The sequence below is a fragment of the Chaetomium strumarium genome (assembly GCF_033439665.1).
Source record: "Chaetomium strumarium strain CBS 333.67 chromosome Unknown B0T15scaffold_2, whole genome shotgun sequence".
NCBI lineage: Eukaryota > Fungi > Ascomycota > Sordariomycetes > Sordariales > Chaetomiaceae > Chaetomium > Chaetomium strumarium.
Window position 1 is genome coordinate 4,717,071 of NW_026944430.1, and position 20,654 is coordinate 4,737,724.

At 50.2% G+C, this 20,654-nt stretch overlaps 2 protein-coding genes across 2 annotated transcripts; one reads left to right on the forward strand and one right to left on the reverse strand.

Moving 5' to 3' along the window:
- Positions 1 to 176: 176 nt before the first annotated feature.
- B0T15DRAFT_133612 (ThuA-like domain-containing protein) lies at positions 177 to 1,665 on the reverse strand. The gene is made up of 2 exons (XM_062861777.1): positions 1,498 to 1,665; positions 177 to 1,405 (listed from the first exon to the last, which is right to left on the reverse strand). The coding sequence occupies exon 2, from the start codon at positions 1,195 to 1,197 to the stop codon at positions 463 to 465; it is 735 nt and encodes a 244-aa protein (XP_062724983.1). The 5' UTR covers positions 1,198 to 1,405; positions 1,498 to 1,665; the 3' UTR covers positions 177 to 462.
- Positions 1,666 to 2,073: 408 nt separating this feature from the next.
- On the forward strand, positions 2,074 to 5,196 carry B0T15DRAFT_526461 (uncharacterized protein). The gene has a single exon (XM_062868911.1). The coding sequence runs from the start codon at positions 2,213 to 2,215 to the stop codon at positions 5,057 to 5,059; it is 2,847 nt and encodes a 948-aa protein (XP_062724984.1). The 5' UTR covers positions 2,074 to 2,212; the 3' UTR covers positions 5,060 to 5,196.
- The last annotated feature ends 15,458 nt before the right edge of the window (positions 5,197 to 20,654 follow it).

Consider the following 20,654-nt stretch of genomic DNA (forward strand, 5'->3'; position numbering starts at 1 on the left):
TAGGACCGTGAGAGCCAAGTCTGGAGATCAATTGCCGTGTCCTGGGAATCGACTGTGGTAAGCTATTTTGTGCGATTGGGCCACGAGAGTCCAATTCTTGCATGACATGAAACGATCTGCAACCTTTTAACTCAGCTGCAACTTGCAGCCTGCAAGGTGTGCGACACAACAGCAATGCACGGTGCACTATTGACGTGGCGTGAGAGAAAGTGATGCAGCACACGGGCGGTACTGTAGATTGCCAATTCGTGTCACCACGCGCCGCCAAGATGGCCGCCCTTGCTCACCCAGCGGGTCCATTGAACGACCCAGCATCGCGGCAAGCCCGATCTGCTTACGGAAGACGGAGATCATGACAAAGATCTACGCGTCGTACCACAGTACCGGCTACACCTGTACATAAAGAACCGTGTCCTCGCCAAATCTAGACAAGCACTATAAGACGATCAACTTATTGTTGACTTATGCGAAGCCAGCAGCCCAGAGGATTCCCCCGAGCAGCTGGCCCGTAAACCATTCATCGTCATATGCCTCGTCAAAGTGGCCAAGCGAGGTGTAGAAGCAGCGGCCGCCATCAAAGGACTGGCACCATGCTACAGGGTGGTCATCTCCATGCTCCCCGCCGTTATATGACCTCTCGTCCACGGAGAGCAAAACGTGGAGGTTGCCACCAACGGTAGCTGTGCGGGGATGCGTCTTGAAGTTGTACCACTCGTCCACCCAGGTCCGTTCCAACGCTTCCTCCACTGCCCGAGTGCCGCTGCCGTCTGACGAACACGGACAGGTCATGATGGGGTGGCTTGGGTCCAGCATCCTCAGGCGGCCGGGCTGCGGATCGGGGTGGTTGTCGAAGACGCCGCCTATCAGCCGGCCGTACCACTCCGAGGACTGCATCGCGAAGCTGGCGCAGTGGATGGCAACAACGCCGCCGCCGGACCGGACGTAACCCTTCAGGGCGTCGAGTTGAGCGTCGTCCAGGATATCGCCGGAACACTGCAGGAGGACGATGACACGGTAAGCCGAGAGGGATGCAGGGTTGAACAGCGCTGGGTCTTCGCTGTCGTCGGCTGTGAAGGGATGGGTCCCTGAAAGCGAGGCGGAGGCGAGACGCTGTAGCGCTCGGATGCCGGCTGGGATGGATTCGTGCCGGTATGCCGTCGTCCGGCTAAAGATGAGGATTTTGAAGGGGGTAGCCATTGCTGGTCTATGGGATAAGACGCATCAACCTGACCGTGGCTTCTGCTAGCAAGTCGAGTATACCAGTTGCGAACAAAGAGCAGTACTACGTAAGGTTCCTAAGGTAGCTACACCATCGGCAGTCGCCGGTAGCGTGGTAGGGATGCGGGGTAGTAACGGCTACGACCACGCTAAGGCCTCTCGCGCGATCCAAGTCACTCGACATGACCTCTTGTTCAGTTAGCTATATCTTCACGGCGCTGTCTGTGGCAAACAACGTATAGCCCTCAAACAATTGAAAAGGCTCGGGTTAGTACTTACATAGAGAAGCTGAAGATACTAGACTGAAAAAGCTTTCCAGCTAGCTAACTGCTTTGCAGCCATGCCTTCATCATCTGATGTTTGGGAAGAAGCTTGTCAAAGCGTGGAACTTTGACAGGCAACGGCGCGATGCAGGGGAAAACAGGGGCCAGACTGTTGCTCGCAATGTGCCCTCGTTGCGGCTGAGAGGCCAGCCCGATTGCGGTATAGCGTGCCCAATGGTCAAACCTGGTCCAGAACACGTTAGCTCGTTGCTGCCCGCCTCAGCTCTCCTTTTGGCAAACTTGACTCGGGGAGTCAAGCAATCTGCATCTCCATCTGAGTTCGCGACCGGACCAGTCGAGCCAACCTCAGTCCCGTTCTTGCGGGACGGACCGTGGCCATGACGCAGTCACAGAATGAAGGCCAGCCCTACTACGGTCAGGTCCCACCGCAGCACACGCCGTACCTCCTGCCTGCCCAACAGACTCAGTACAACAACCAGCACTACCAACCCTACCAGCACCAGCACCAGCACCACCAGCAACAGCAACAGCAGCAGCAGTACGCGCCCCAGAACGTTGGGGCATTCAACTATGGAGTCCAACAGGCCCAGCATGTTCCACCTGCGCAGCACCAGGCCCAGTACCAGCACCAGCACCAGCACCAGCAAAACCCATACCAGTCATACCAGTCACCTCCCCCCGAGCAAGATGCCGGCAGTCTGGTGCCGGCCATGGCCGGAATGAGGATTCAAGGCATGGTTCCGGCTTCCTTGAATCCTCAGCGCAAGCCGGTGGCGGGGCCGGCCACCCCTCAACAGGTCCCTACGTCTCCATGGACTCCAGCACAGCAAGTTCCTGTACAACCCGGCTACTTCTCTCCGCCGACACCGGCGCCGAGCCCGTATGTTGGGCATGCTCCGGTCCACCAAGCTCCGCCGCAGCAGTATGGAATGCACTACGCCTCCGGCTATGCCCCGGCACAGCCAACGCCACCCGTCTACTACGAGATGGAAGCTCCCCAGCTCGCCCCATTCTCCAAGACTGCGGCACCGGTGGTGCCCATGGAGCCAGTACAGTCGGTGAACGCCGTCGTTGCTGAGCTGCAGGGATCGGAGCCTCCTAATGGCACTGTTAGCCAACCCGCTCCAGCTGACCATGGAGCGTCAACTGGAGGCGATCCGTATCCAAGCGCTGGCGGGCAAGGCAGCGGCCAAACTGTCGAAGTCTCTCGACCTCCTTCGACCTCGGATGGAAATTCTGATCAGAAAAGTAATGGCGAGGTTATCCAGGTCCCGCAACCTTCTCCGGCCGCGGATGGGAGCGATGGCCATCAGGGCGGTGCTCTCAAGCAGGAAGATGCTAGTGGCGAAGGGTCTAATGGCGAGGGTCCTAAAGGCGAGGGTCCTAAGGGCGAGGATGGCGAGGTCGAACCTGCACAGAGTGCGCCCCACCAAAGTGCGCCTCCGGATCCGACGCCGACTCCCACCGCCAGCGACGGCTTGATTGCTGTCGAGAAGCCGCCTGCCCCTGATCATGAAGGTCTGGTCCCATGCGCTAGCGCTGGAAGTGAACATGGCGGAGGAACACTCACTCACCAGCCCTGCGACGCTCAACAGTCACAGCCAAGCATCGGCTTATACCAACCAGGGTACACAGGCCTTCCGCAGCAGCCCCAGCATCCATACCAACAGCCTCAGCCTCCTTATGGGAGCCCACCCTACCCCTACCAAGTGCCGTCCGCAACACCACCCTATCCCCAGACCCCGATCCAACGCCCCTCCTCGACCTCTCCGTATCCTCACCCCCCCGCCTCGCCTGCGGCTCAGAGTACCGTACCAGCGCCTTATCAACAAACTCCCGGTAGTCCTCCTCCAGGAACTGTCCCTCCACCGACGTCGATATCGCCTTATCCGAGCCATGGATCCAATCCAGCGCCAATCCCCCCCAACGCTCAGTCCCACTCCCCCTCGCCTGCTCTTCTCCCAGATGAGCCCAGACCCGTTGCTTTCCCGAACGCCCAACAGCCGGCTCCTGCACCGGAGACGGCAACGTACACGCCGGCTGCCTTTCCGGCCGGGTCACCCCCCTTTTCGGCCCCAACCAGTGCACCACCTTCCGGCCGGTCATACGCCGGCACATTCCCGGTTTCGCAACCGTCGGTTACTACTGCATCCACGGCTTCCTCCACTTCGTCACCACCTTTCCCGCGTCCAGCTACGGCGACACCTCAATACGGTCTCACGTCGCCGTCTCAGCCCCAGCCCCAACCGTTCAAGCCCAACAAACACTCCGGGGCAAGCACCAGCTTCGGTGGATTTGCCAACTCGGTCTTCAGCAAAGACACGGTGAAGTGGAGCAAGAAGACGGCCAGTCGGCTTGGCCGGAGCATCAAAACCGCGGCGACAACCGCGCATGCCGCGGCTATGAGCGCCCAAGCTGCTGCTCAACAAGCTGCCGCATTGCACAGGCAGAAGTCGGTCTTGGGTACTATGCAAACCAATCCACCTTCGGGCGCTCCTGGGATTCCCAGCGCATCCACCTTAGCACCGGGCAACCCGCAAGCGGCGGCTGGTGAGCAAGTGCCGACCTGGTCGGCTCAGGCGGGCCCGTTGGGAGTCAGCCCGTATGCGCCGCCGGTGTACGGGCTGGGTACTACTAGTAGTACAGCTAATCCTGCTCAGGCTGGAAGCGCTCCGGGCGGGGGAGGGCCAATAAACGCTCAGCCACAAGGCCATGCATCCCCGGCGTGGCCGTCCAGCCCCGCTATGGGAGCATCGCAGCCAGGGCAATACCCTCAACACGTAGCGGCTACCCCTCCTCCAGGATATCCGCAGGGCCCTGGGTACCAGGCTGCTCCGCCATATCCGCATCAACAGCCGCAGGCGGCCACTTCCGCTCCTGGATATCCCCAGGGACCTGGAGGACAACATCCTACACCGAATTCTAACCCTCCTCCCATCTTCCCCCCACTAAATATTGCGGTTCATCAATCTCCCTCTTGGCCGCCCAGCAATCATGCCGGGGGTACTAACGGTCTTATGCACAACGGGCTGGGAGCTTTGGGGCAAGCCGCGCAGCTTCCTCCCCAACCACAAGCGAGCACGTCACATCCTGGAACTCCGCAACAGGCAGGAGGACAGCCCCCACAACCATTCACGCAAGGGCAACCTCCAACCCCTTGGCCGTCCAACATGTCCCAGGCCGCAAATACCCACAATAACATCCCAAGCACAACTGCCCCTACTGGTGTTCCCGGACCCTGGATGGGAGGACAGCCTACGCCGTCTCCACAGCCGCAGGGAGGCTTTCAAGGACAGCCTCCAGTATCGACTCTTCCACATCATCCATCCTGGCCGCAGCAAGCGGTTGCCCCAGCTTCCACGCCAACGGTACCAGTACCAGGCGCCGCTAGCCATCCGACGGCTGTAGACCAACTTCCTTCTCAGCGTGCTTCGCAACCTACCAGCCCTCCTCCACCGTCAACACCGTTGTCGATGCCAGGAGGCCCCGGTCAGGGAGGTCCGGCGGCTGGGTCTCCCCAGTCAGGGTGCCGTTCGTATGGCAACCTTGGCGCGTAGTTGATTCTGGTGATGCGGAGAGATCAAGCTTGATAGGTTTTGTTGTGACTGTTAATCGGAAAGAGAGAAGTGGTATAATGAATACTGTTGTACACAATGAGTGCGACAGATCAGAGCTGAATCCACTTGATCACCACCCCCGCATGACATGTCCACCATGCCAGTGAACCTTTTTCGTTTGAACCAGTGCGTCGAGTCGACACCGGAAACCGTATTGCCCATTTCAGATGTCCAGGTTCTCGGTGTCGTAACCGCGCTTTCGGCAGCACAGCAGCCTTGGGGACTTGGGCTTGATGTATATACATGTACCATGCCTCCGGCCTCTCTCCCCGTGGCATCCCCTGGCGTAGTTTCCGGTTTCCCTGATGGTTACATGCCCCCACCGATCTCCTTGCCAAGGTCACCCACCGAGGGCAACCAGTCAAGACGAATGGAAACTCGAGGGCCGTCAAGTATGATTTGGGGAGTTGAGGGGACGTAGAGCATCGGCAAGTAACAAAGACCGCGGTGAAAGCATGACAAGACATTCTGGAGCTCTTAACCCGATACCAATCCTATGACCTTATTGTAGCCTTACACGTCCTATGCGAGAGACGCTAGATGGAGAGCTCACAGAAATGACACGCGTTGGCCGCGTTGCCGTTCTAACGAGCTAAAAAAAAATGACTCCCGGTAGGGTAAGGTATACAGAGGGTTTCCGCGGTCACTTCTGGGTTACTGACAGCAGCCATCAGAACCAGCAATCTCCATTTTGGATCCAAGAGACCCGATGCCAAGGACCGGGATGCTGTCTAAGATAGCCGCAGTAGCCTAGATCTCCTCATCCGGTAGCACTATCGCATTAGCATTCTCCTAGGCCCGCTCTGCTAGGGCGAGCTGGCGGCCGCCTCGGGGAAGATTACGGCCATGCCGGGCTCCCGACTGGAGCACAGGGAGATGCGCGGGTATAACCACCGAGAACATTCGCGTTGTGACAACCCTCGTGACGGGCCCGGCACTGGGCAGTCTGTATGCGTTGGTGATGTTGAGGTATTTGACCAAGCCGCAGCCGATGAATATCCCAATTTTGGCTATTCATGACGGCCAGTCACGGCGTTATCAAGGGTGGCTAATGTCCGAGTGACCACCGGGTGATGCGCTCTATCTGAGCACCACTACGGCACCACTTCCCAATATAACGGGCGTATAAGGGCAATTACCAAAATGAAAGCTAGATGCCAGGATGGTCGTAGTTAGCCTAAACACCAAGCCCGTGGGCTGTCCCTCACCCGTATGCCAGGTGTTTGTTCGCAGAAGAAACGATATGAGCCGACACAGGCAGCACCGTCTAGGACACCCATGTATGAGCACTTCTGTATATGGGTCCTGGGCTCGCGAGTACAACTCATCATCTAAGGGTTTGCAATCGCGGTTGATGATGTCGTGCTCGAGTATGTTGGCGGCTTTAGGCAGAGCGTCGTGGTTATCAGGGCGGCCAGGAGCGGATGTGGATGTGGTATGATGCAAAGGAGTTCGAACCAAAGCATGAGCAGTTTACGTATATGCACCAGTTAGTCGGTGGAGGCCGAAGTTGGTAGTCTCTAAGGCATAGACATTATTCTCGTAAGCGTTGCTAGCTATAAGCGGCTAGTAGGGCGGCTATACTACTATAGGCGGTACTATAGGTCGCCTTTATATAGCTATATGAATCGTGCATATATACTACTAGACTTATACTTAAACGCTTATTAGATACAGTCCATAGGTAGTAGGAACATTTTTACCTAATGTAACGAAACCTCGGCAGTCCTGCCTCTGAAAGGGTTCGCCGGTCGAAGGTAGTCTGGTCGGGCTATAGGTCTCGGTGAAGCCAAAAGGTTTATAACAATGCAAGTCGCAATGTCTGCATAGTAAAGTAGTGGCTACTCTACTTGTCATGAATTAACCTGCAGAGACCGGTGGGGTCGACCTGCATAGTCCGCGGGCGGCGCCCGCATCCAATCATTCCGGTCCAGGAACGGACCAATCAGAAAAGGATCACGCTTGGCATAGGAAAGGCTTGGTGATCCAGTATGAGGGATCATCAGAGATAAGCAGTGATCCATAGGAAGCCCGTAGTATATAGGTTAACTAGCCATTCGTTTTGGAGGACTCGGGAAGTTCTCCAGTGAGCAATAACAATCAGTAGCCTTCACCTACTGTGCAGACATTACGACTTGCATTGTTGTGAACCTTTTGGCTTCACTGAGACATACAGTCCGACTAGCAGTACCTTCGACCGGCGAACCCTTTCAGAGGCAGGACTGCCTGTAGTTTCGTCATACTATATTATAGCTAGCCTTACCTACTAAGCGGGTAAATATATACTTAAATATATGAAAGTTGTCTCTGGGTTTTATCTCTAGCTTATTAAAGGTATTTATTGCCTTCTCCTAAGTGCTAGGGTTGAAATACTAGTCCTAGAGCTAGGTTAATAGACGCTTTGATATAATGATAGAGTTCCCTTCCTGGTGAACAAACATCGGGGGCCGCCCACGCGGGCGGCCGGGCATCGCAAAAATCGGGAATTAGGTCCTTTGCGATCTGTTCTTTCGATTCCAAGGGGTTGCAGCGACGCGCAGCTTCTACGCGGCCGTGTGGCTGTCGGATTGCTGGTTTTCGCGACAAGAAAGTGAGGATTTTCGAGTGCACCGAAAATCCCGCACTACCCCGCACGACGACCACCATTGACGATAACCACGACAATCTACCTGCAACAAGTTTGCAAGACTAGGGGGACACTGGGTACGAAAACCACCCGACTCTTTCGACGTTTTGAAGAAGAGATAGGGCACCCCCGGCCCTGCCCGGTTCTAAGGGCGCCTACGACGAACGCTAGAGGGCTAGTCGTACGGCGACGAGGATACGGAGCGAAAGCCGGCATCGCCGACCGATCGTACGACCAACTATAAGAGCAGGAGAGAGAGGGAATACGGGCTCGTTAAGGGAGGCAACACGGGCGGCCGGGCCCTCTTGCGAGGCACTTCGCCCTTTGCAACACTGTAGTTGGATCTGAGGATAGGAGGCGAGGCAGGTGGATCAGGGCAGGTTAGTAGCAGAGCGACCGAGCGAGCTGTGCCGGCGTGGCAGCTCGTGCGACGGCCTGCTGCAAGACACGGTCGGCCTTGTAAGGGAGACCTAGCAAGGCAACGGGAAGCTGGAAGTCAGGGTTGCGCCTGGCGGAAGGTGGGCCGTGGCGGCTATACTAGACCGAGAGGAGGATGACGGGGGTATGGCCCTGGCTCGTACCTAGGCCATAGGAGAGACATAGCTATTCCCTCGGCGAGGGACCTATAGGAATGTCGTACGTGGCGGGGAGCATGCTCCTTTAGCCAGAGGCGTACGATAGGGGAGGAAACCGCCGATAGGACGTACTAGAGAGTACTATAGCTGGGGATCAAATGTATGGTGTCGCCGCTATAAGGAACTCATAGCTCTGAAGGAGTAGTATAGCCGGCCGGAGAGGACGGACGCGTATATCGGTTATCCAAGAGGGAGGAAGTATTGTGCCTCTTATAGAGGGTTTAAGGTGCAAACCTTGGAGTCCCGTGGCCTAGTATTATTATGCTTGGTCCGGTAGAGAGGTTTGGCCTTGCCTCTCTGATTAGATTACCTCTATAAGGCGGATCTTCGCGATTACGCTTAGGTAGCACGTTTGTAGAGTGATAATCTAAGGACTTCAAGGCCGAGCTGGAGTGCCACAAGGATCACCACTATCACCAATCCTCTTTATACTATATATAGCCTCGCTATATAAAGTACTAAAGGAAAAGCACCCTCTAGTCAGCTTAGTGGGATTCGCAGATGACACCAACATCCTAGCCTTTGGAAGGGACCCCTATATCAACTGCCGGCAACTGGAACAAGCCTGGGCTACATGTCTACAGTGGGCTAAATCCTACGGAATGGAATTCAATGGGGCCAAGTCAGAGCTGATCCACTTCAACAAAGGCCGTAAACAGTGGTCTGAACCACTACGACTAGCCAAACCGGGCCACCCTCATGACCATACTATGGTTAAACCAACGGCTTCAGCCCGGTTCTTAGGGGTCTGGCTCGACTGGAGGCTTTCTTGGAAGGCCCACGGAGCCAGCATAGCTACCAAGCTAAGAACCCAAGACTTTGCTCTATCAAGGATAGCAGCCAAGACCTGGGGCCCGGGGCTAATCAGGGCCAGAGAGGTCTATACCAAGTGCATTCGTAGCGCAATAGCCTATGGGGCATCCAGCTTCCACAAGCCTACAACACTCAACGGCCCACCACAAGGCCTAGCCAGGGACCTAGCAAAGGCCCAGAACCGAAGCCTACGCATCGTAACCGGAGCCTACAAGGCCACCCCTATACGGAACCTCGAGACCGAAACTTGGATCCCTCCTCTAGACCTCTACCTTAACAAGAGGCTGGCCGACTTCGAAGGCCGGCTCAACGAGCCTACCCTACAGGCCGGGCTAGGCCCAGAGGCCCCGAGACGCCCACCAAAGGAAATCATCCAAGGGGCTTGCAACAGGCTCCAACGAAGGTTCCGGAGGCTACGGGGCCGGCCCCGGAGCCCAGGAAAGCCAATAGACGTCGAAAAGGCCTCGGCTATAGTGGCCGAATGGAACGCCCAGGCTAAAGCCTTGGGCCCACCATTGGCTAAGACCCAGGATGACTGGGCATTATTAAGAGCTTGGGAGGCCAGGTGGAAAACCTAGGTCCAGGGACAGCCAACTAGGCTAGCCGACGAAGGCCTACCAACAGTTCTCTTCACAAACCAAGGCCTACAGAAACACCAAGGCCTTACAAAGGCCAAGAGCTCCCTACTAGTACAGGCCCGTAACCAGCCTACCCCCTATTGCGAATGCGGGGAAGCCAGAGAGACAGTAGAGCATCTTGTGATTTGGTGCTCTATACCACCTATACCAAGAACTTGGCCTAGGCAACTAATACGCACCCACCGGGACCTTAGCCTTGTTTTACAGGGCCTAGGCTACCGGAACCGAAGACTTCTGAAGAAGGTACTGGGTTGGCTAATGGACTCGGGCCGGCTAGGGGAATATAGGCTCGCTCGGAACCTCGATGAGGAACTGGAAGCTAGAGAGCCCGGCTAGCCACACCCGTGGCCACGGCTTAGCCGGGCTAGCACCCTACTAGCCGTTGGCCCAAGGCCTTCCCAAGGCCTTTTTCTTTACTTGCAGCAGCGTGTATCACTGGAACTATGTCTTTCCTATTACTTCCGACAAAGGTTTTCACCCGGCCTAAACGGCACGGTTTTTCCTTTGTATATAGCAATAGAGGGTCCGGCGCGCCTTGTAAATAGCGAGGCATAGCGGAGTAGGAGAATATATATATTATTTACCTTTTATTCTTAATTAGCCTAGTATTATTCTATATCTTTCCGAATCTCTTATACTTTTAACTTATTTTTCATAAGTTAATCCTAACTTATTTATAGCTTTATAGGTTACAGCTATATAGCATAAAAAGATAAGATCCTAATAGTATTGTTAACTAAGTATTTATTAATATATTCTGTGCTACCAATATTTATAGCTATAGTAAAGAGCTTTTAATATAGAAGTAATATAAGTACTAAATAAGTGTTTAAGTTATATATTGTATTTAACTGTTAGTTTAGAGATCAAATACTATGAAAAACCTTTATTTAATTTTCAAGATAATAAAGGTTATTCTAAAACTATAAAAGTATATTTTATATTAGCTTTTATTCATTTTTTAATTTAGTTATAATCTCTACTAGGTCTAGCTATAGATATTCATATTAACCATAAAGAATCATATCCTTTTAATATGATAGTTAATAACTATTTGAATTATATTTACTTGAGTATTATCTTTTACGATTAACATAAGTAATCGAATAAAAAAATCAATTATAACTTTTACTTAACGTGGTTGATAAGCGAATGCTCCAGACAAGCGAATGCTCCACAAAGTTGCACCTATATAACAAAATGCATATCAATCCCACCAAAACCGCTTCAAACAAATGAAACTACTCGGAATCGTCTTCCTCAGACGTTTCTATAGCTATCTGACAGGTACGTTTCGACCCTCGGCTTCCGACTATTACCCGCCCGTGTTTCCTCCTTTATCTGCACCTCAACCTCTCTCTGACCCTATAAGTCCTTTGTATCTTGTATAGTAAGCAATCCTCCTTGTCGGAGCTGTTGCTTTTTAGCCTGCCGACGCCTGCTTAGTGCCTCATTTGCTGCTCGGAGGCTTTGGTTCTCTACTCTTAACAATGCCAATTGATATATAACCTTAGATATCCCTTTCGCAAGGATATCAACTGCTCTTAAAATCTTGGTTGGAGAGCTATTTTGATGCCGGGCAATTCGATTCTTAATAAGGGCGGACTATAAGGAGGCTTCGGCTAGGTTGTTCGGGGTCTTGGAAACCTAGGTATAGGTACTGCCAGGCCGGGAGTTCGAGGGTATTAGTATCTTCAGACGGATGTCGAGCTAGGAGATCACCTTCTTAGGATCAAAAGGAACGAGTCCAGCGCCTCTAAAACCTCCCTAAATGTTTCCGGGCGTTATTGCTACCTGGTGAGCTGCGAGGAATACGGGAAAGAAGTCTTCCTTGGTGATATAGGTTATGCTTGCCTGTATTATCGCCTCGATCTGCTTGCCGTATGCCGTCTTAAGCAGGCTAAAACACCCAATATCGAGCGGCTAGAGGATGTAAGATAAGTGCGGAGGTATATAGAGCGTAATAATATTATTCTCCTTATAATAGAGCTCGAAGTCGATCGAGTAGTGGCTATTATAGCCGTCGAGGACAAGAAGATAATAAACCCCAGTTGTTCGAGCTCTAGTATATATGTTAAAATGCTTGATCCAATCTAAACCTCTTTTATTACTAGTCTAACTGTTTTCGGATATTGCGATAACCTATTCCTTTGGCAATAGGCTACCCTTATACTAAGAGGAGAGGTAATATTTGCCCTGGACGATAATAAACGGCGGGATCGCCTAGCCAGTAGTATTAATACCCTGGATTACTATTGCCTACTCCCAATTACTAGGCTGCTTTAACTTTGCCCTGCCATGATATTCGGAGCTTATAATAACTATTAAGGTTATAATAACGCCTATTAGAAACCCAGTCTTGTCGAAGTTATAGATGTCTACCTCCTAGATACTATATTTCGCAATCGTATTCCGTACAAGTGCAAACCAGCCCTGAATAATTTCTAGGTCTTTATATTAGGCCCTCTAGTAGTTGTATTTCCAATTGAAACGTATAGTAAGCTCGGGGTACCGTTTGACGAAGTTATATGCCTAACGTATACTAACGCATCCCATATTGCGTTCGGCAAGTAGTCGATTTACTATATCTTCTATACCAGACAAGCAGGGAGGAAACCCTTTAGAATCTAGGTCGAGGATATATTGAACAATAACCGATTCTTCTAAATTAGTCAACTTCCGCGAATTAGCTGGAATATCGCGTCGTAATTATATATTACGCCTATAACGGCTTAGCTTAATATAATAAACCGCATAGATCTTAGCTATAGCTCTTAGGCTCAAAGTGGAGTCTTTCTCAAGAGCTTAGAGGGCTAAGATTATCTGTCGTTCGTCGTCTTTTGGATGCATATTGGGTTGCAAAGAAAATATATGCAAGGAGAAGGTATTATATAGGCGCGGTAAAGTAGAGCATTCGCTTGTCTGGAGCATTCGCTTATCAACCACGTTAGTTATAATATAAAGAATAATGAATAAAAATCGCTATATTCGGTAAGTTTGACTTTAGATCCTAGTTTCGCTTTTAATTACATTCTCTTGATATAACTAGATATTTTATTAATATTTCCTATGAAGGAGGAAGGGAGAACAATATAATACACCTATAATATACAATACTAGCGCGATTTAAGATAGACTTAGGCTTTCAGGACGATCAGCCCTAGAGAGGGGGTATAATATTATGAATCACCCTATAAGGGCCGGTAGGGGCCGACCTATATAGTTAGCGGGTAAGCCCGCGTCCAATTATTATAAGCTAGGAAGGACAAATAAGGACTGGGAGGATTAGGAACAATGGCAAGAACAATTATCCTCAAGGAACAACGCCAAGGAACGTTAATCTAGATAGAACAACGAGAACAACAATTGTTCTAAATGTTCCAGAGATCTAGATACAAGGACACCTAGGGGAGGAAGCTATATATAGTTCTACCATTCTATTACTTATTTAAATAGCTAGCTTCCTCAGTGAGCAATACAATTAGTAAAGTAGCCGCTACCTTACTATACAGACATTGCGACTTGCAGTATTATGAACCTTTTAGCTTCGCCGAGACCTACAGTCCGACCCACAGTACCTTCGACCGGCGAACTCTTTCAGAGGCAGGACTGCCCGTGGTTTCGTCACAATAACCCTCTATAGAGGACGAAGACGATACTGACATTACTATATACTATGCTTATAAATTATATTAGAAGGATGAAACAATTTAAAGTTATAGGCTAATATTACACACCTAAACTAGCGCATTATCGACCTAACTAACGCTATGCTTAACCGAGTTAGTACCCTAGTACCGGTAATTAACTCTGCTTAGACTCCTGTCTTAGGCCTTAGCTAATCTATAAGTCTAGTACCTAGTACTAGAACTATGGTAGGTACTAAGTGAAGTAATAAGGTCTTGGACCCCCTAGTCTTTACTAATAATGAGAACGAAGACAAGCTCTCCTTTGAAGACTAGTACAAACCTTATTTAGGCTAAGCTATAGGTAAATGCCAACCGTTTCGAAGATAACTATGCGATGATAACCTATATATAGTCCCGTATCGGAGGCAATGGCGCCTAGGGAAACACGAACAAGCTGAAGAACAAGGCACTTACCCCTGATAAAGTGCGGAAGCTTTATAAGGAGAGCTGTTATTTCACCTGTCGGGAGAAAGGCTACTTGTTAACCGACTACATATAAAGGGGTAATATATACCTATAAGCGCTACGAAGGCTGATTGCAAGTCCCGGATTGCCTATCTATAGGTTAAAAGGCTGTTAATAAGGGTTCTACAAAGTCCGCTAAGCCGGTCTTAAACTAAGCTAAGATTATCGAGGTCGAAATAGAATTGGGCCTGACTCCAAATTAGAAAACTAATTTCTCTAGGTAAAATAGACTCCCTTCTAGGGAGAAAAATACGCTTCTAGATAAGCTACTCGGTAGTAAACCTTTCACTGTTATCTATACGCTAGCTAATAATAGAGCCTACTTAGCTATAAAGTATGTACTAGTTAATATAGGAGCTAATAGCTACCTATTTATAAGCATGTGTGACGAAACCACAGGCAGTCCTGCCTCTGAAAGGGTTCGCCGGTCGAAGGTAACTGCTGGTCGGACTGTAGGTCTCGGTGAAGCCAAAAGGTTCATAACAATGCAAATCGCAATGTCTGTACAGTAAGGTAGGGCTACTCTACTGCTTGTAATTGCTCACTGGAGAACTCCCAGAGTCCTCTAGAACGAATGACTATATACTAGCTGGTCTTGGTCCGCTTACCATGGCTCACCAGTGAGCCTAGGTGATCCTGCTCATCCGCTCACCAGGTGAGCGGGCGCTCCTATATATGCTTATCAGCGCTGCGAGCGCTCTTGTATATCCCTGTGTATAATGATTGGCTGCGGATATACCCTTGTCCGCCCTACCGGGTCACTATATATAGTCAAATCGTGACACGATATCCCTCCTCGACGTCTTTTGTCCCGAAAGACTTGGGTTGTTTCAAATAGCGCCAACTGCCCTTGCTTCTATAGGTATACAGGTCCCTGCTATCTTCCTCTTTACCTTCTTAGGATGCTAATACAATATTGGGACGCGTAAAGAAGCCGTCTCGTCTACGTAATTCGACTGCCGAATAGCACGCCCTTGCCGAAAAGATCGAGTCTATTGGTATAGAGGTCGAGATACCTTGCACTTGTTGTTGGACTGCTACCCTATATGCGCGATATATTGTAGTAGAGGGCTCTTCCTAGTGTTCTCGTTGCGTTCGTCTGGGGAAGCCTTGCGACGGAACTAGCGTCGTATCCCTTCGTAAGTATAGCTAAGGGGTTCTTTTCCCCTTTTTGCCGCTAATATTCCTAGTGTTAAGTAATATGTTCGAGCGTAAACGAATGGACTCTGAGATTGCCGAGATTGAGGATCAGCTTACGGTGTTATTGTCGCGGCTAAACCGAATGCGTCGCCAACGCTGCTTTATCGAGGAGCAGGGGTCCGAACTGCTTTGCCGTGGCATGCAAGGTTTGGACAAGGAGGATAGTATAATCCCGATGTCGGATAAACAGACTTTGGTTGGGCAGGCATAGGCCTTGGGTGCCATAGGGGTGATAGACTAGGAGGCCATTGGTGCCGTCCTATATAGTTCTATAGGCCACGATCCGTTCTTGGATTCGCTACTTGGGGGTACCGCCAAGTGGGTGCCCCTATCCCCTCTGTCTATCGTTCTTCGTGCTAACTGTCTTCTTTAGTGCTGGTGCTGGTTCTCCCTCTATAGAGCCTCCTCTTTTGGTCGGCCAGGATCCCTCTGGTAGGACTCCTACAGCTTCTTAGGGTAGTAGGGGTTCGTAGTTGGTGGTAGTCAGGTCTTGGTTGCGCCTGCCGTATGTATAGCGTTGTTGCCTGCAGTCGTTCTTCCTTGCCTGGGGTTCTTAATCTGATTCTTGCTGCCTACGCCTTGTCTCTATATAAGTAGCTTTACTATAGGGTAAGGCGACTTATACGGAGATTTTTGCGCCTCCCTCCTAGCCGGTCTGGGTTCTGCCGGTGGAATTCCCTTAGTTTTTTTGCGCAGTTGAGGTGTTCTGCCGGTTCCTACGAGTTGTCTTCTGGTCCGAAGTCGAGCCATTTGATCAAGTACTCTGGCCTTCCGTTGGCTATTCGCGAGTCTAAAATTTCCTTAACGTCCTATTCTTCCTTTTTATCCTTGGCTTCGATATCCTTTATAACCTATATATTTCTAGGTGCTGGTTCGAGGAGTAAGATATAGAATATATTAGTATATAGCTTTATCGTTAATAGTAACGAAAGTCGGTAGTTGGATGTTGAAATTCTTACGTCGATTTTGAACGGTCCAATCTTTCTAAAATCGAGTTTCTGGCTTAGCCATTTCGTTCTTAAATTCCGAGAAATAAGGTAGACTATATCTCCTCTCTTAAGGCGAGGTCCCTTAAGCCGATATTTATTATAGTATTCCTTTATCCTAAGCCTGACGAACTCGAGTTCTTCTTTTAGCATTATATATAGCGTATATATTTTATCTGCCTTGACTTTTGCCCTAGGTACTATAATACCTAGTCCCTGGTGTAAATCCGCTTTATAACCAAAATTCGCAAAGAATAGAGTAACCTTTATTGTCTCTGTTGGCGTTATATTATATATAAGCTATGCCGCTAGTAGTAGATCAACCTAGTTATCCTATTGGAAGTTGACAAACGTTCTAAGATATTGTTCGACGATCTAGTTGAGCCTTTCGGTCTGGCTATCTATCTATGGGTAATATACTATTGAAAGCTTGCTCTTTATACCCAAACGTTTCATAAGCGCTTGCCAAAACTTTGATGCGAACTTAGTATCTCGATCCGTGATCTATTCTTCTGGCCATCTATAAACTGCTGCGATATACCGATAGATTATATCTATAAGTTGCTCTACTAACTATGATTCTTTATATAGGAAGAAATAGCTCTACTTGGTAAGTCGGTCAACTATAGTAAGAATACTATTGTACTTTGTTCCAGTAGTCGAATCTTTCGAAAGTGGTAGTTTGGTAATAAAATCTATTGTCACCAAACTCCATGGTCGTTCTACAACTGGCAATGGCTCCAAGAGCCTGTATGGTTTATATTGTACCGACTTGCTTCGATTGCAGAGGTTACATTCCTATACAATGGTTTTAACTCTGGTCCTAAGTCCTAGGAAGTCGTAGTGTTGCCGAACCTTGGCGACTATTTTAGCGATTCCTATATGTCCTTTGAGTTTCGACTTATAGATTGTCTTAATTAATTCCGTTTGATCCTATAGTACGACATAGGCCTTGCCGTTATACTATAACGCTCTATCTCTCTAAAAGATACCTGCCTTCTTGTCTATATCGTTCTGCTTCTGGTCTTAGAAGTCTTTTCCTAGCCGTTCTTCCCTAAAGACTGCGCAGCATTCTTCAAACGGTTGTAGAGGTTGTATGCCGGGATCTTCGTCCTATTATAGAAGTGTATCGTTATCGAGATCTTCTATCGGTTGGGGAGTATACCGTAAGGAACCGTCTGGCTATTATTAAAGTAATAGTGGCGAGGCTTCTGGTTGGCTGTTCCTAAAGTGATCTAGCCTCCTGCTTAATGCATCTGCCCGTACGTTTTCTGAGCCTTTCTTATAATTGATTTTGAAGTTGAACTCTGAAAGGAATTCTGCCTATCGAGTCTGTCGTCCGTTTAACACCTTAATAGTAGTAAAGTACCGTAAGTTCTTATAGTCTATATAGACCTGGACTTTATAGGTTGTACTGCTAAGGTATAGTCTCTATTCTTAAAACGCCTCGATAATGGCTAGCAACTCCTTATTATAGATTGGGTAATTGAGTCGTAGTCCTTTGAGCTTCTTTGAAAAGAATGCAACTGGGTGTAACTTCCTATATTCGTTGCGCTAACTAAGTTGTCCCCCGATTGTATAATCGGATATATTGGTTTCCACCTTAAATGGCTTCTGTAGGTCTAGTAACTAGAGCACTGGATCGGCGATGATTATATCGTGGATCTTCTAAAACGCTTGCTTATGCTTGGCTTCCTATCGGAACTCGATGTCTTTCTTTATAAGTTCGTACAATAGTCGTATAAGGTCGCTAAAGTTCCTAATAAACATTCGGTAGAAATTGGCGAATCTAATAAATCCTTATACTTCTATCGTTATTATTGGTCGTGGCTATATTTTAATTACTTCGATCTTCGCTGGCTCTATCCTGATTCTACTAGACGAAATTTCGTATCTAAGAAATACTATTTTCGTAACGTAGAATTCGCTCTTATCCTTATTGACTGACAATTTATACTTATAGAGTACGTCTAGCACTACTATTATATATTTCTTATAAGGGGGTCGAGGTCTGGTCAGTCTATAACCCCCCGGCAATCAAGACAATACCGGCCACTCTTTTGCAACAATACCCCCGATCCTCTAGCCAAGTAATACTTACAGGGGACTTCAATCTTCAACACCCAGCCTGGGACTACTACGAACGCTACGATAACGAAGCCAACAACCTGCTCCAGTTAGCCACCTCTTGGGACCTTAGGCTAGTAACCCCCAAGGGCACTATAACTAGGGAACCACAGGGTAGGCAACGGGGGCGCCCATCGACTATCGACCTAATCTGGGCTTCTACAGACCTTGCCTGCTCCTACTACGGTATTAAGGAAAGGGGAGATTCCGACCACTACCCCCAAGTAGTGGAGGTCCACCTCGAACACCCCCCTACAGCCCCACCCCCCCCTGGTTGGTCCTGGAAAAAGATGGATAAAAAGAGGGTAAAGGCCGAAGCAGCCCTCTTACCAGGCCTCTGCGAGCTAGATAACCCTGGCCCGCAGGGCCTACAGAGCCGTACCCAGTCAGTAGAAGGCCTAGATAAGGCATTCGACTGGCTTGTCGAAGAACTTACAAGGATTGCCAATGCTAGCACCCCCCGAAGGAAGCCTAACAATGGATTTCAAGCCCCCTGGTGGACGAATGAGGTGCAACAAAAGGTCCAGGGGGCCCGGGAGGCCGAACGTACGGCTAAAGCCGCACCTACGGCCTATAACAAGGCCCAGCTAAACCAGAGACTCCGGGACCTTTCAAAGACTATACGACAGGCTAGAACAAGGACCTGGAGGTCTACCCTACAGGAAGCCAGTCACAACGAATCACTCCTTTGGAGCCTAGAACGGTGGGCTCGTTGCAAGAGCTTCCAGCCTACTAGCCCCCCTAGGCTCCCGGCCATCAACGGCTATACCACCCATACCCAGAAGGCCCAGGCCCTAGCCAACCGTTTCTTTCCAAGCCCGCCAGCCGACCTCTCCAACATCCAAGATCCCACCTTTTCCCAGCCGTGGGAACCGAAGATCCCAATAAGCCAGGTGGTTAGTGCCAGGGACATACAAGATGCCATTGCCCGGGCCGCTCCCTGGAAGGCCCCAGGTAACGACTACCTCCCTATAGGCCTATTGAAGGCCTGTGATAGGCCGTTATATAGGATCCTCGCACTACTCACCCAGAGATGCCTCGAACTACAATGGATGCCGGCTAGGCTAAAGGAGGCTATAGCTATAGTGCTCCCAAAGCCTGGTAAAACCCCAGCTGACTACCTCACCCCTGGAGGCTATAGGCCTATTTCGCTCCTTCCTACCATTGGCAAGGTAGTGGAGATAGTGGTTACCAAAAGAATCACAGAGGCAGCCGAAGCCTATGGCCTATTACCCGACGAGCAGATGGGCAACCGGGAATATAGGTCAACAGACCTAGCCATTCGGCTTGTGGTAGCTCAGATCCAAGAGGCCTGGAAACAACGCGCTACGGCTTCCCTATTGCAGTTAGATCTAACAGGGGCCTTCGACCGGGTAAATCATACCCGGTTACTGGCTACAGTCCGGGACCTCGGGCTCCCGCAGTGGCTTGTAGGTTGGCTACGGTCGTGGCTAACGGGCCGGAAGGCCACACTCCTATTCGACGGCCAACTTGCCCCGGAAATCGACATCCGAGCTGGAGTGCCACAAGGATCACCACTATCACCAATCCTCTTTATACTATATATAGCCTCGCTATATAAAGTACTAAAGGAAAAGCACCCTCTGGTCAGCTTAGTGGGATTCGCAGACGACACTAACATCCTAGCCTTTGGAAGGGACCCCTATATCAACTGCCAGCAACTGGAACAAGCCTGGGCTACATGCCTACAGTGGGCTAGATCCTACGGAATGGAATTCAATGGGGCCAAGTCAGAGCTGATCCACTTCAACAAAGGCCGTAAACAGTGGTCTGAACCACTACGACTAGCCAAACTGGGCCACCCTCATGACCATACTATGGTTAAACCAACGGCTTCAGCCCGGTTCCTAGGGGTCTGGCTCGACTGGAGGCTTTCTTGGAAGGCCCACGGAGCCAGCATAGCTACCAAGCTAAGAACCCAAGACTTTGCTCTATCAAGGATAGCAGCCAAGACCTGGGGCCCGGGGCTAATCAGGGCCAGAGAGGTCTACACTAAGTGCATTCGCAGTGCAATAGCCTATGGGGCATCCAGCTTCCACAAGCCTACAACACTCAACGGCTCACCACAAGGCCTAGCCAGAGACCTAGCAAAGGCCCAGAACCGAAGCCTACGCATCGTAGCCGGGGCCTATAAGGCTACCCCTATACGGAATCTCGAGACGGAAACTTGGATCCCTCCCCTAGACCTTTATCTTAACAAGAGGCTGGCCGACTTCGAAGACCAGCTCAACAAGCCTACCCTACAGGCCGGGCTAGGCCCAGAGGCCCCGAGGCGCCGACCAAAGGAAATCATCCAAGGGGCCTGCAACAGGCTCCAACGAAGGTTCCGGTCGCT

Bases quoted from the DNA above. Each gene is read 5' to 3' on its own strand.
- B0T15DRAFT_133612 (XM_062861777.1), bottom strand. From the start codon at position 1,197: ATGGCTACCCCCTTCAAAATCCTCATCTTTAGCCGGACGACGGCATAC.
- B0T15DRAFT_526461 (XM_062868911.1), top strand. From the start codon at position 2,213: ATGGCCGGAATGAGGATTCAAGGCATGGTTCCGGCTTCCTTGAATCCT.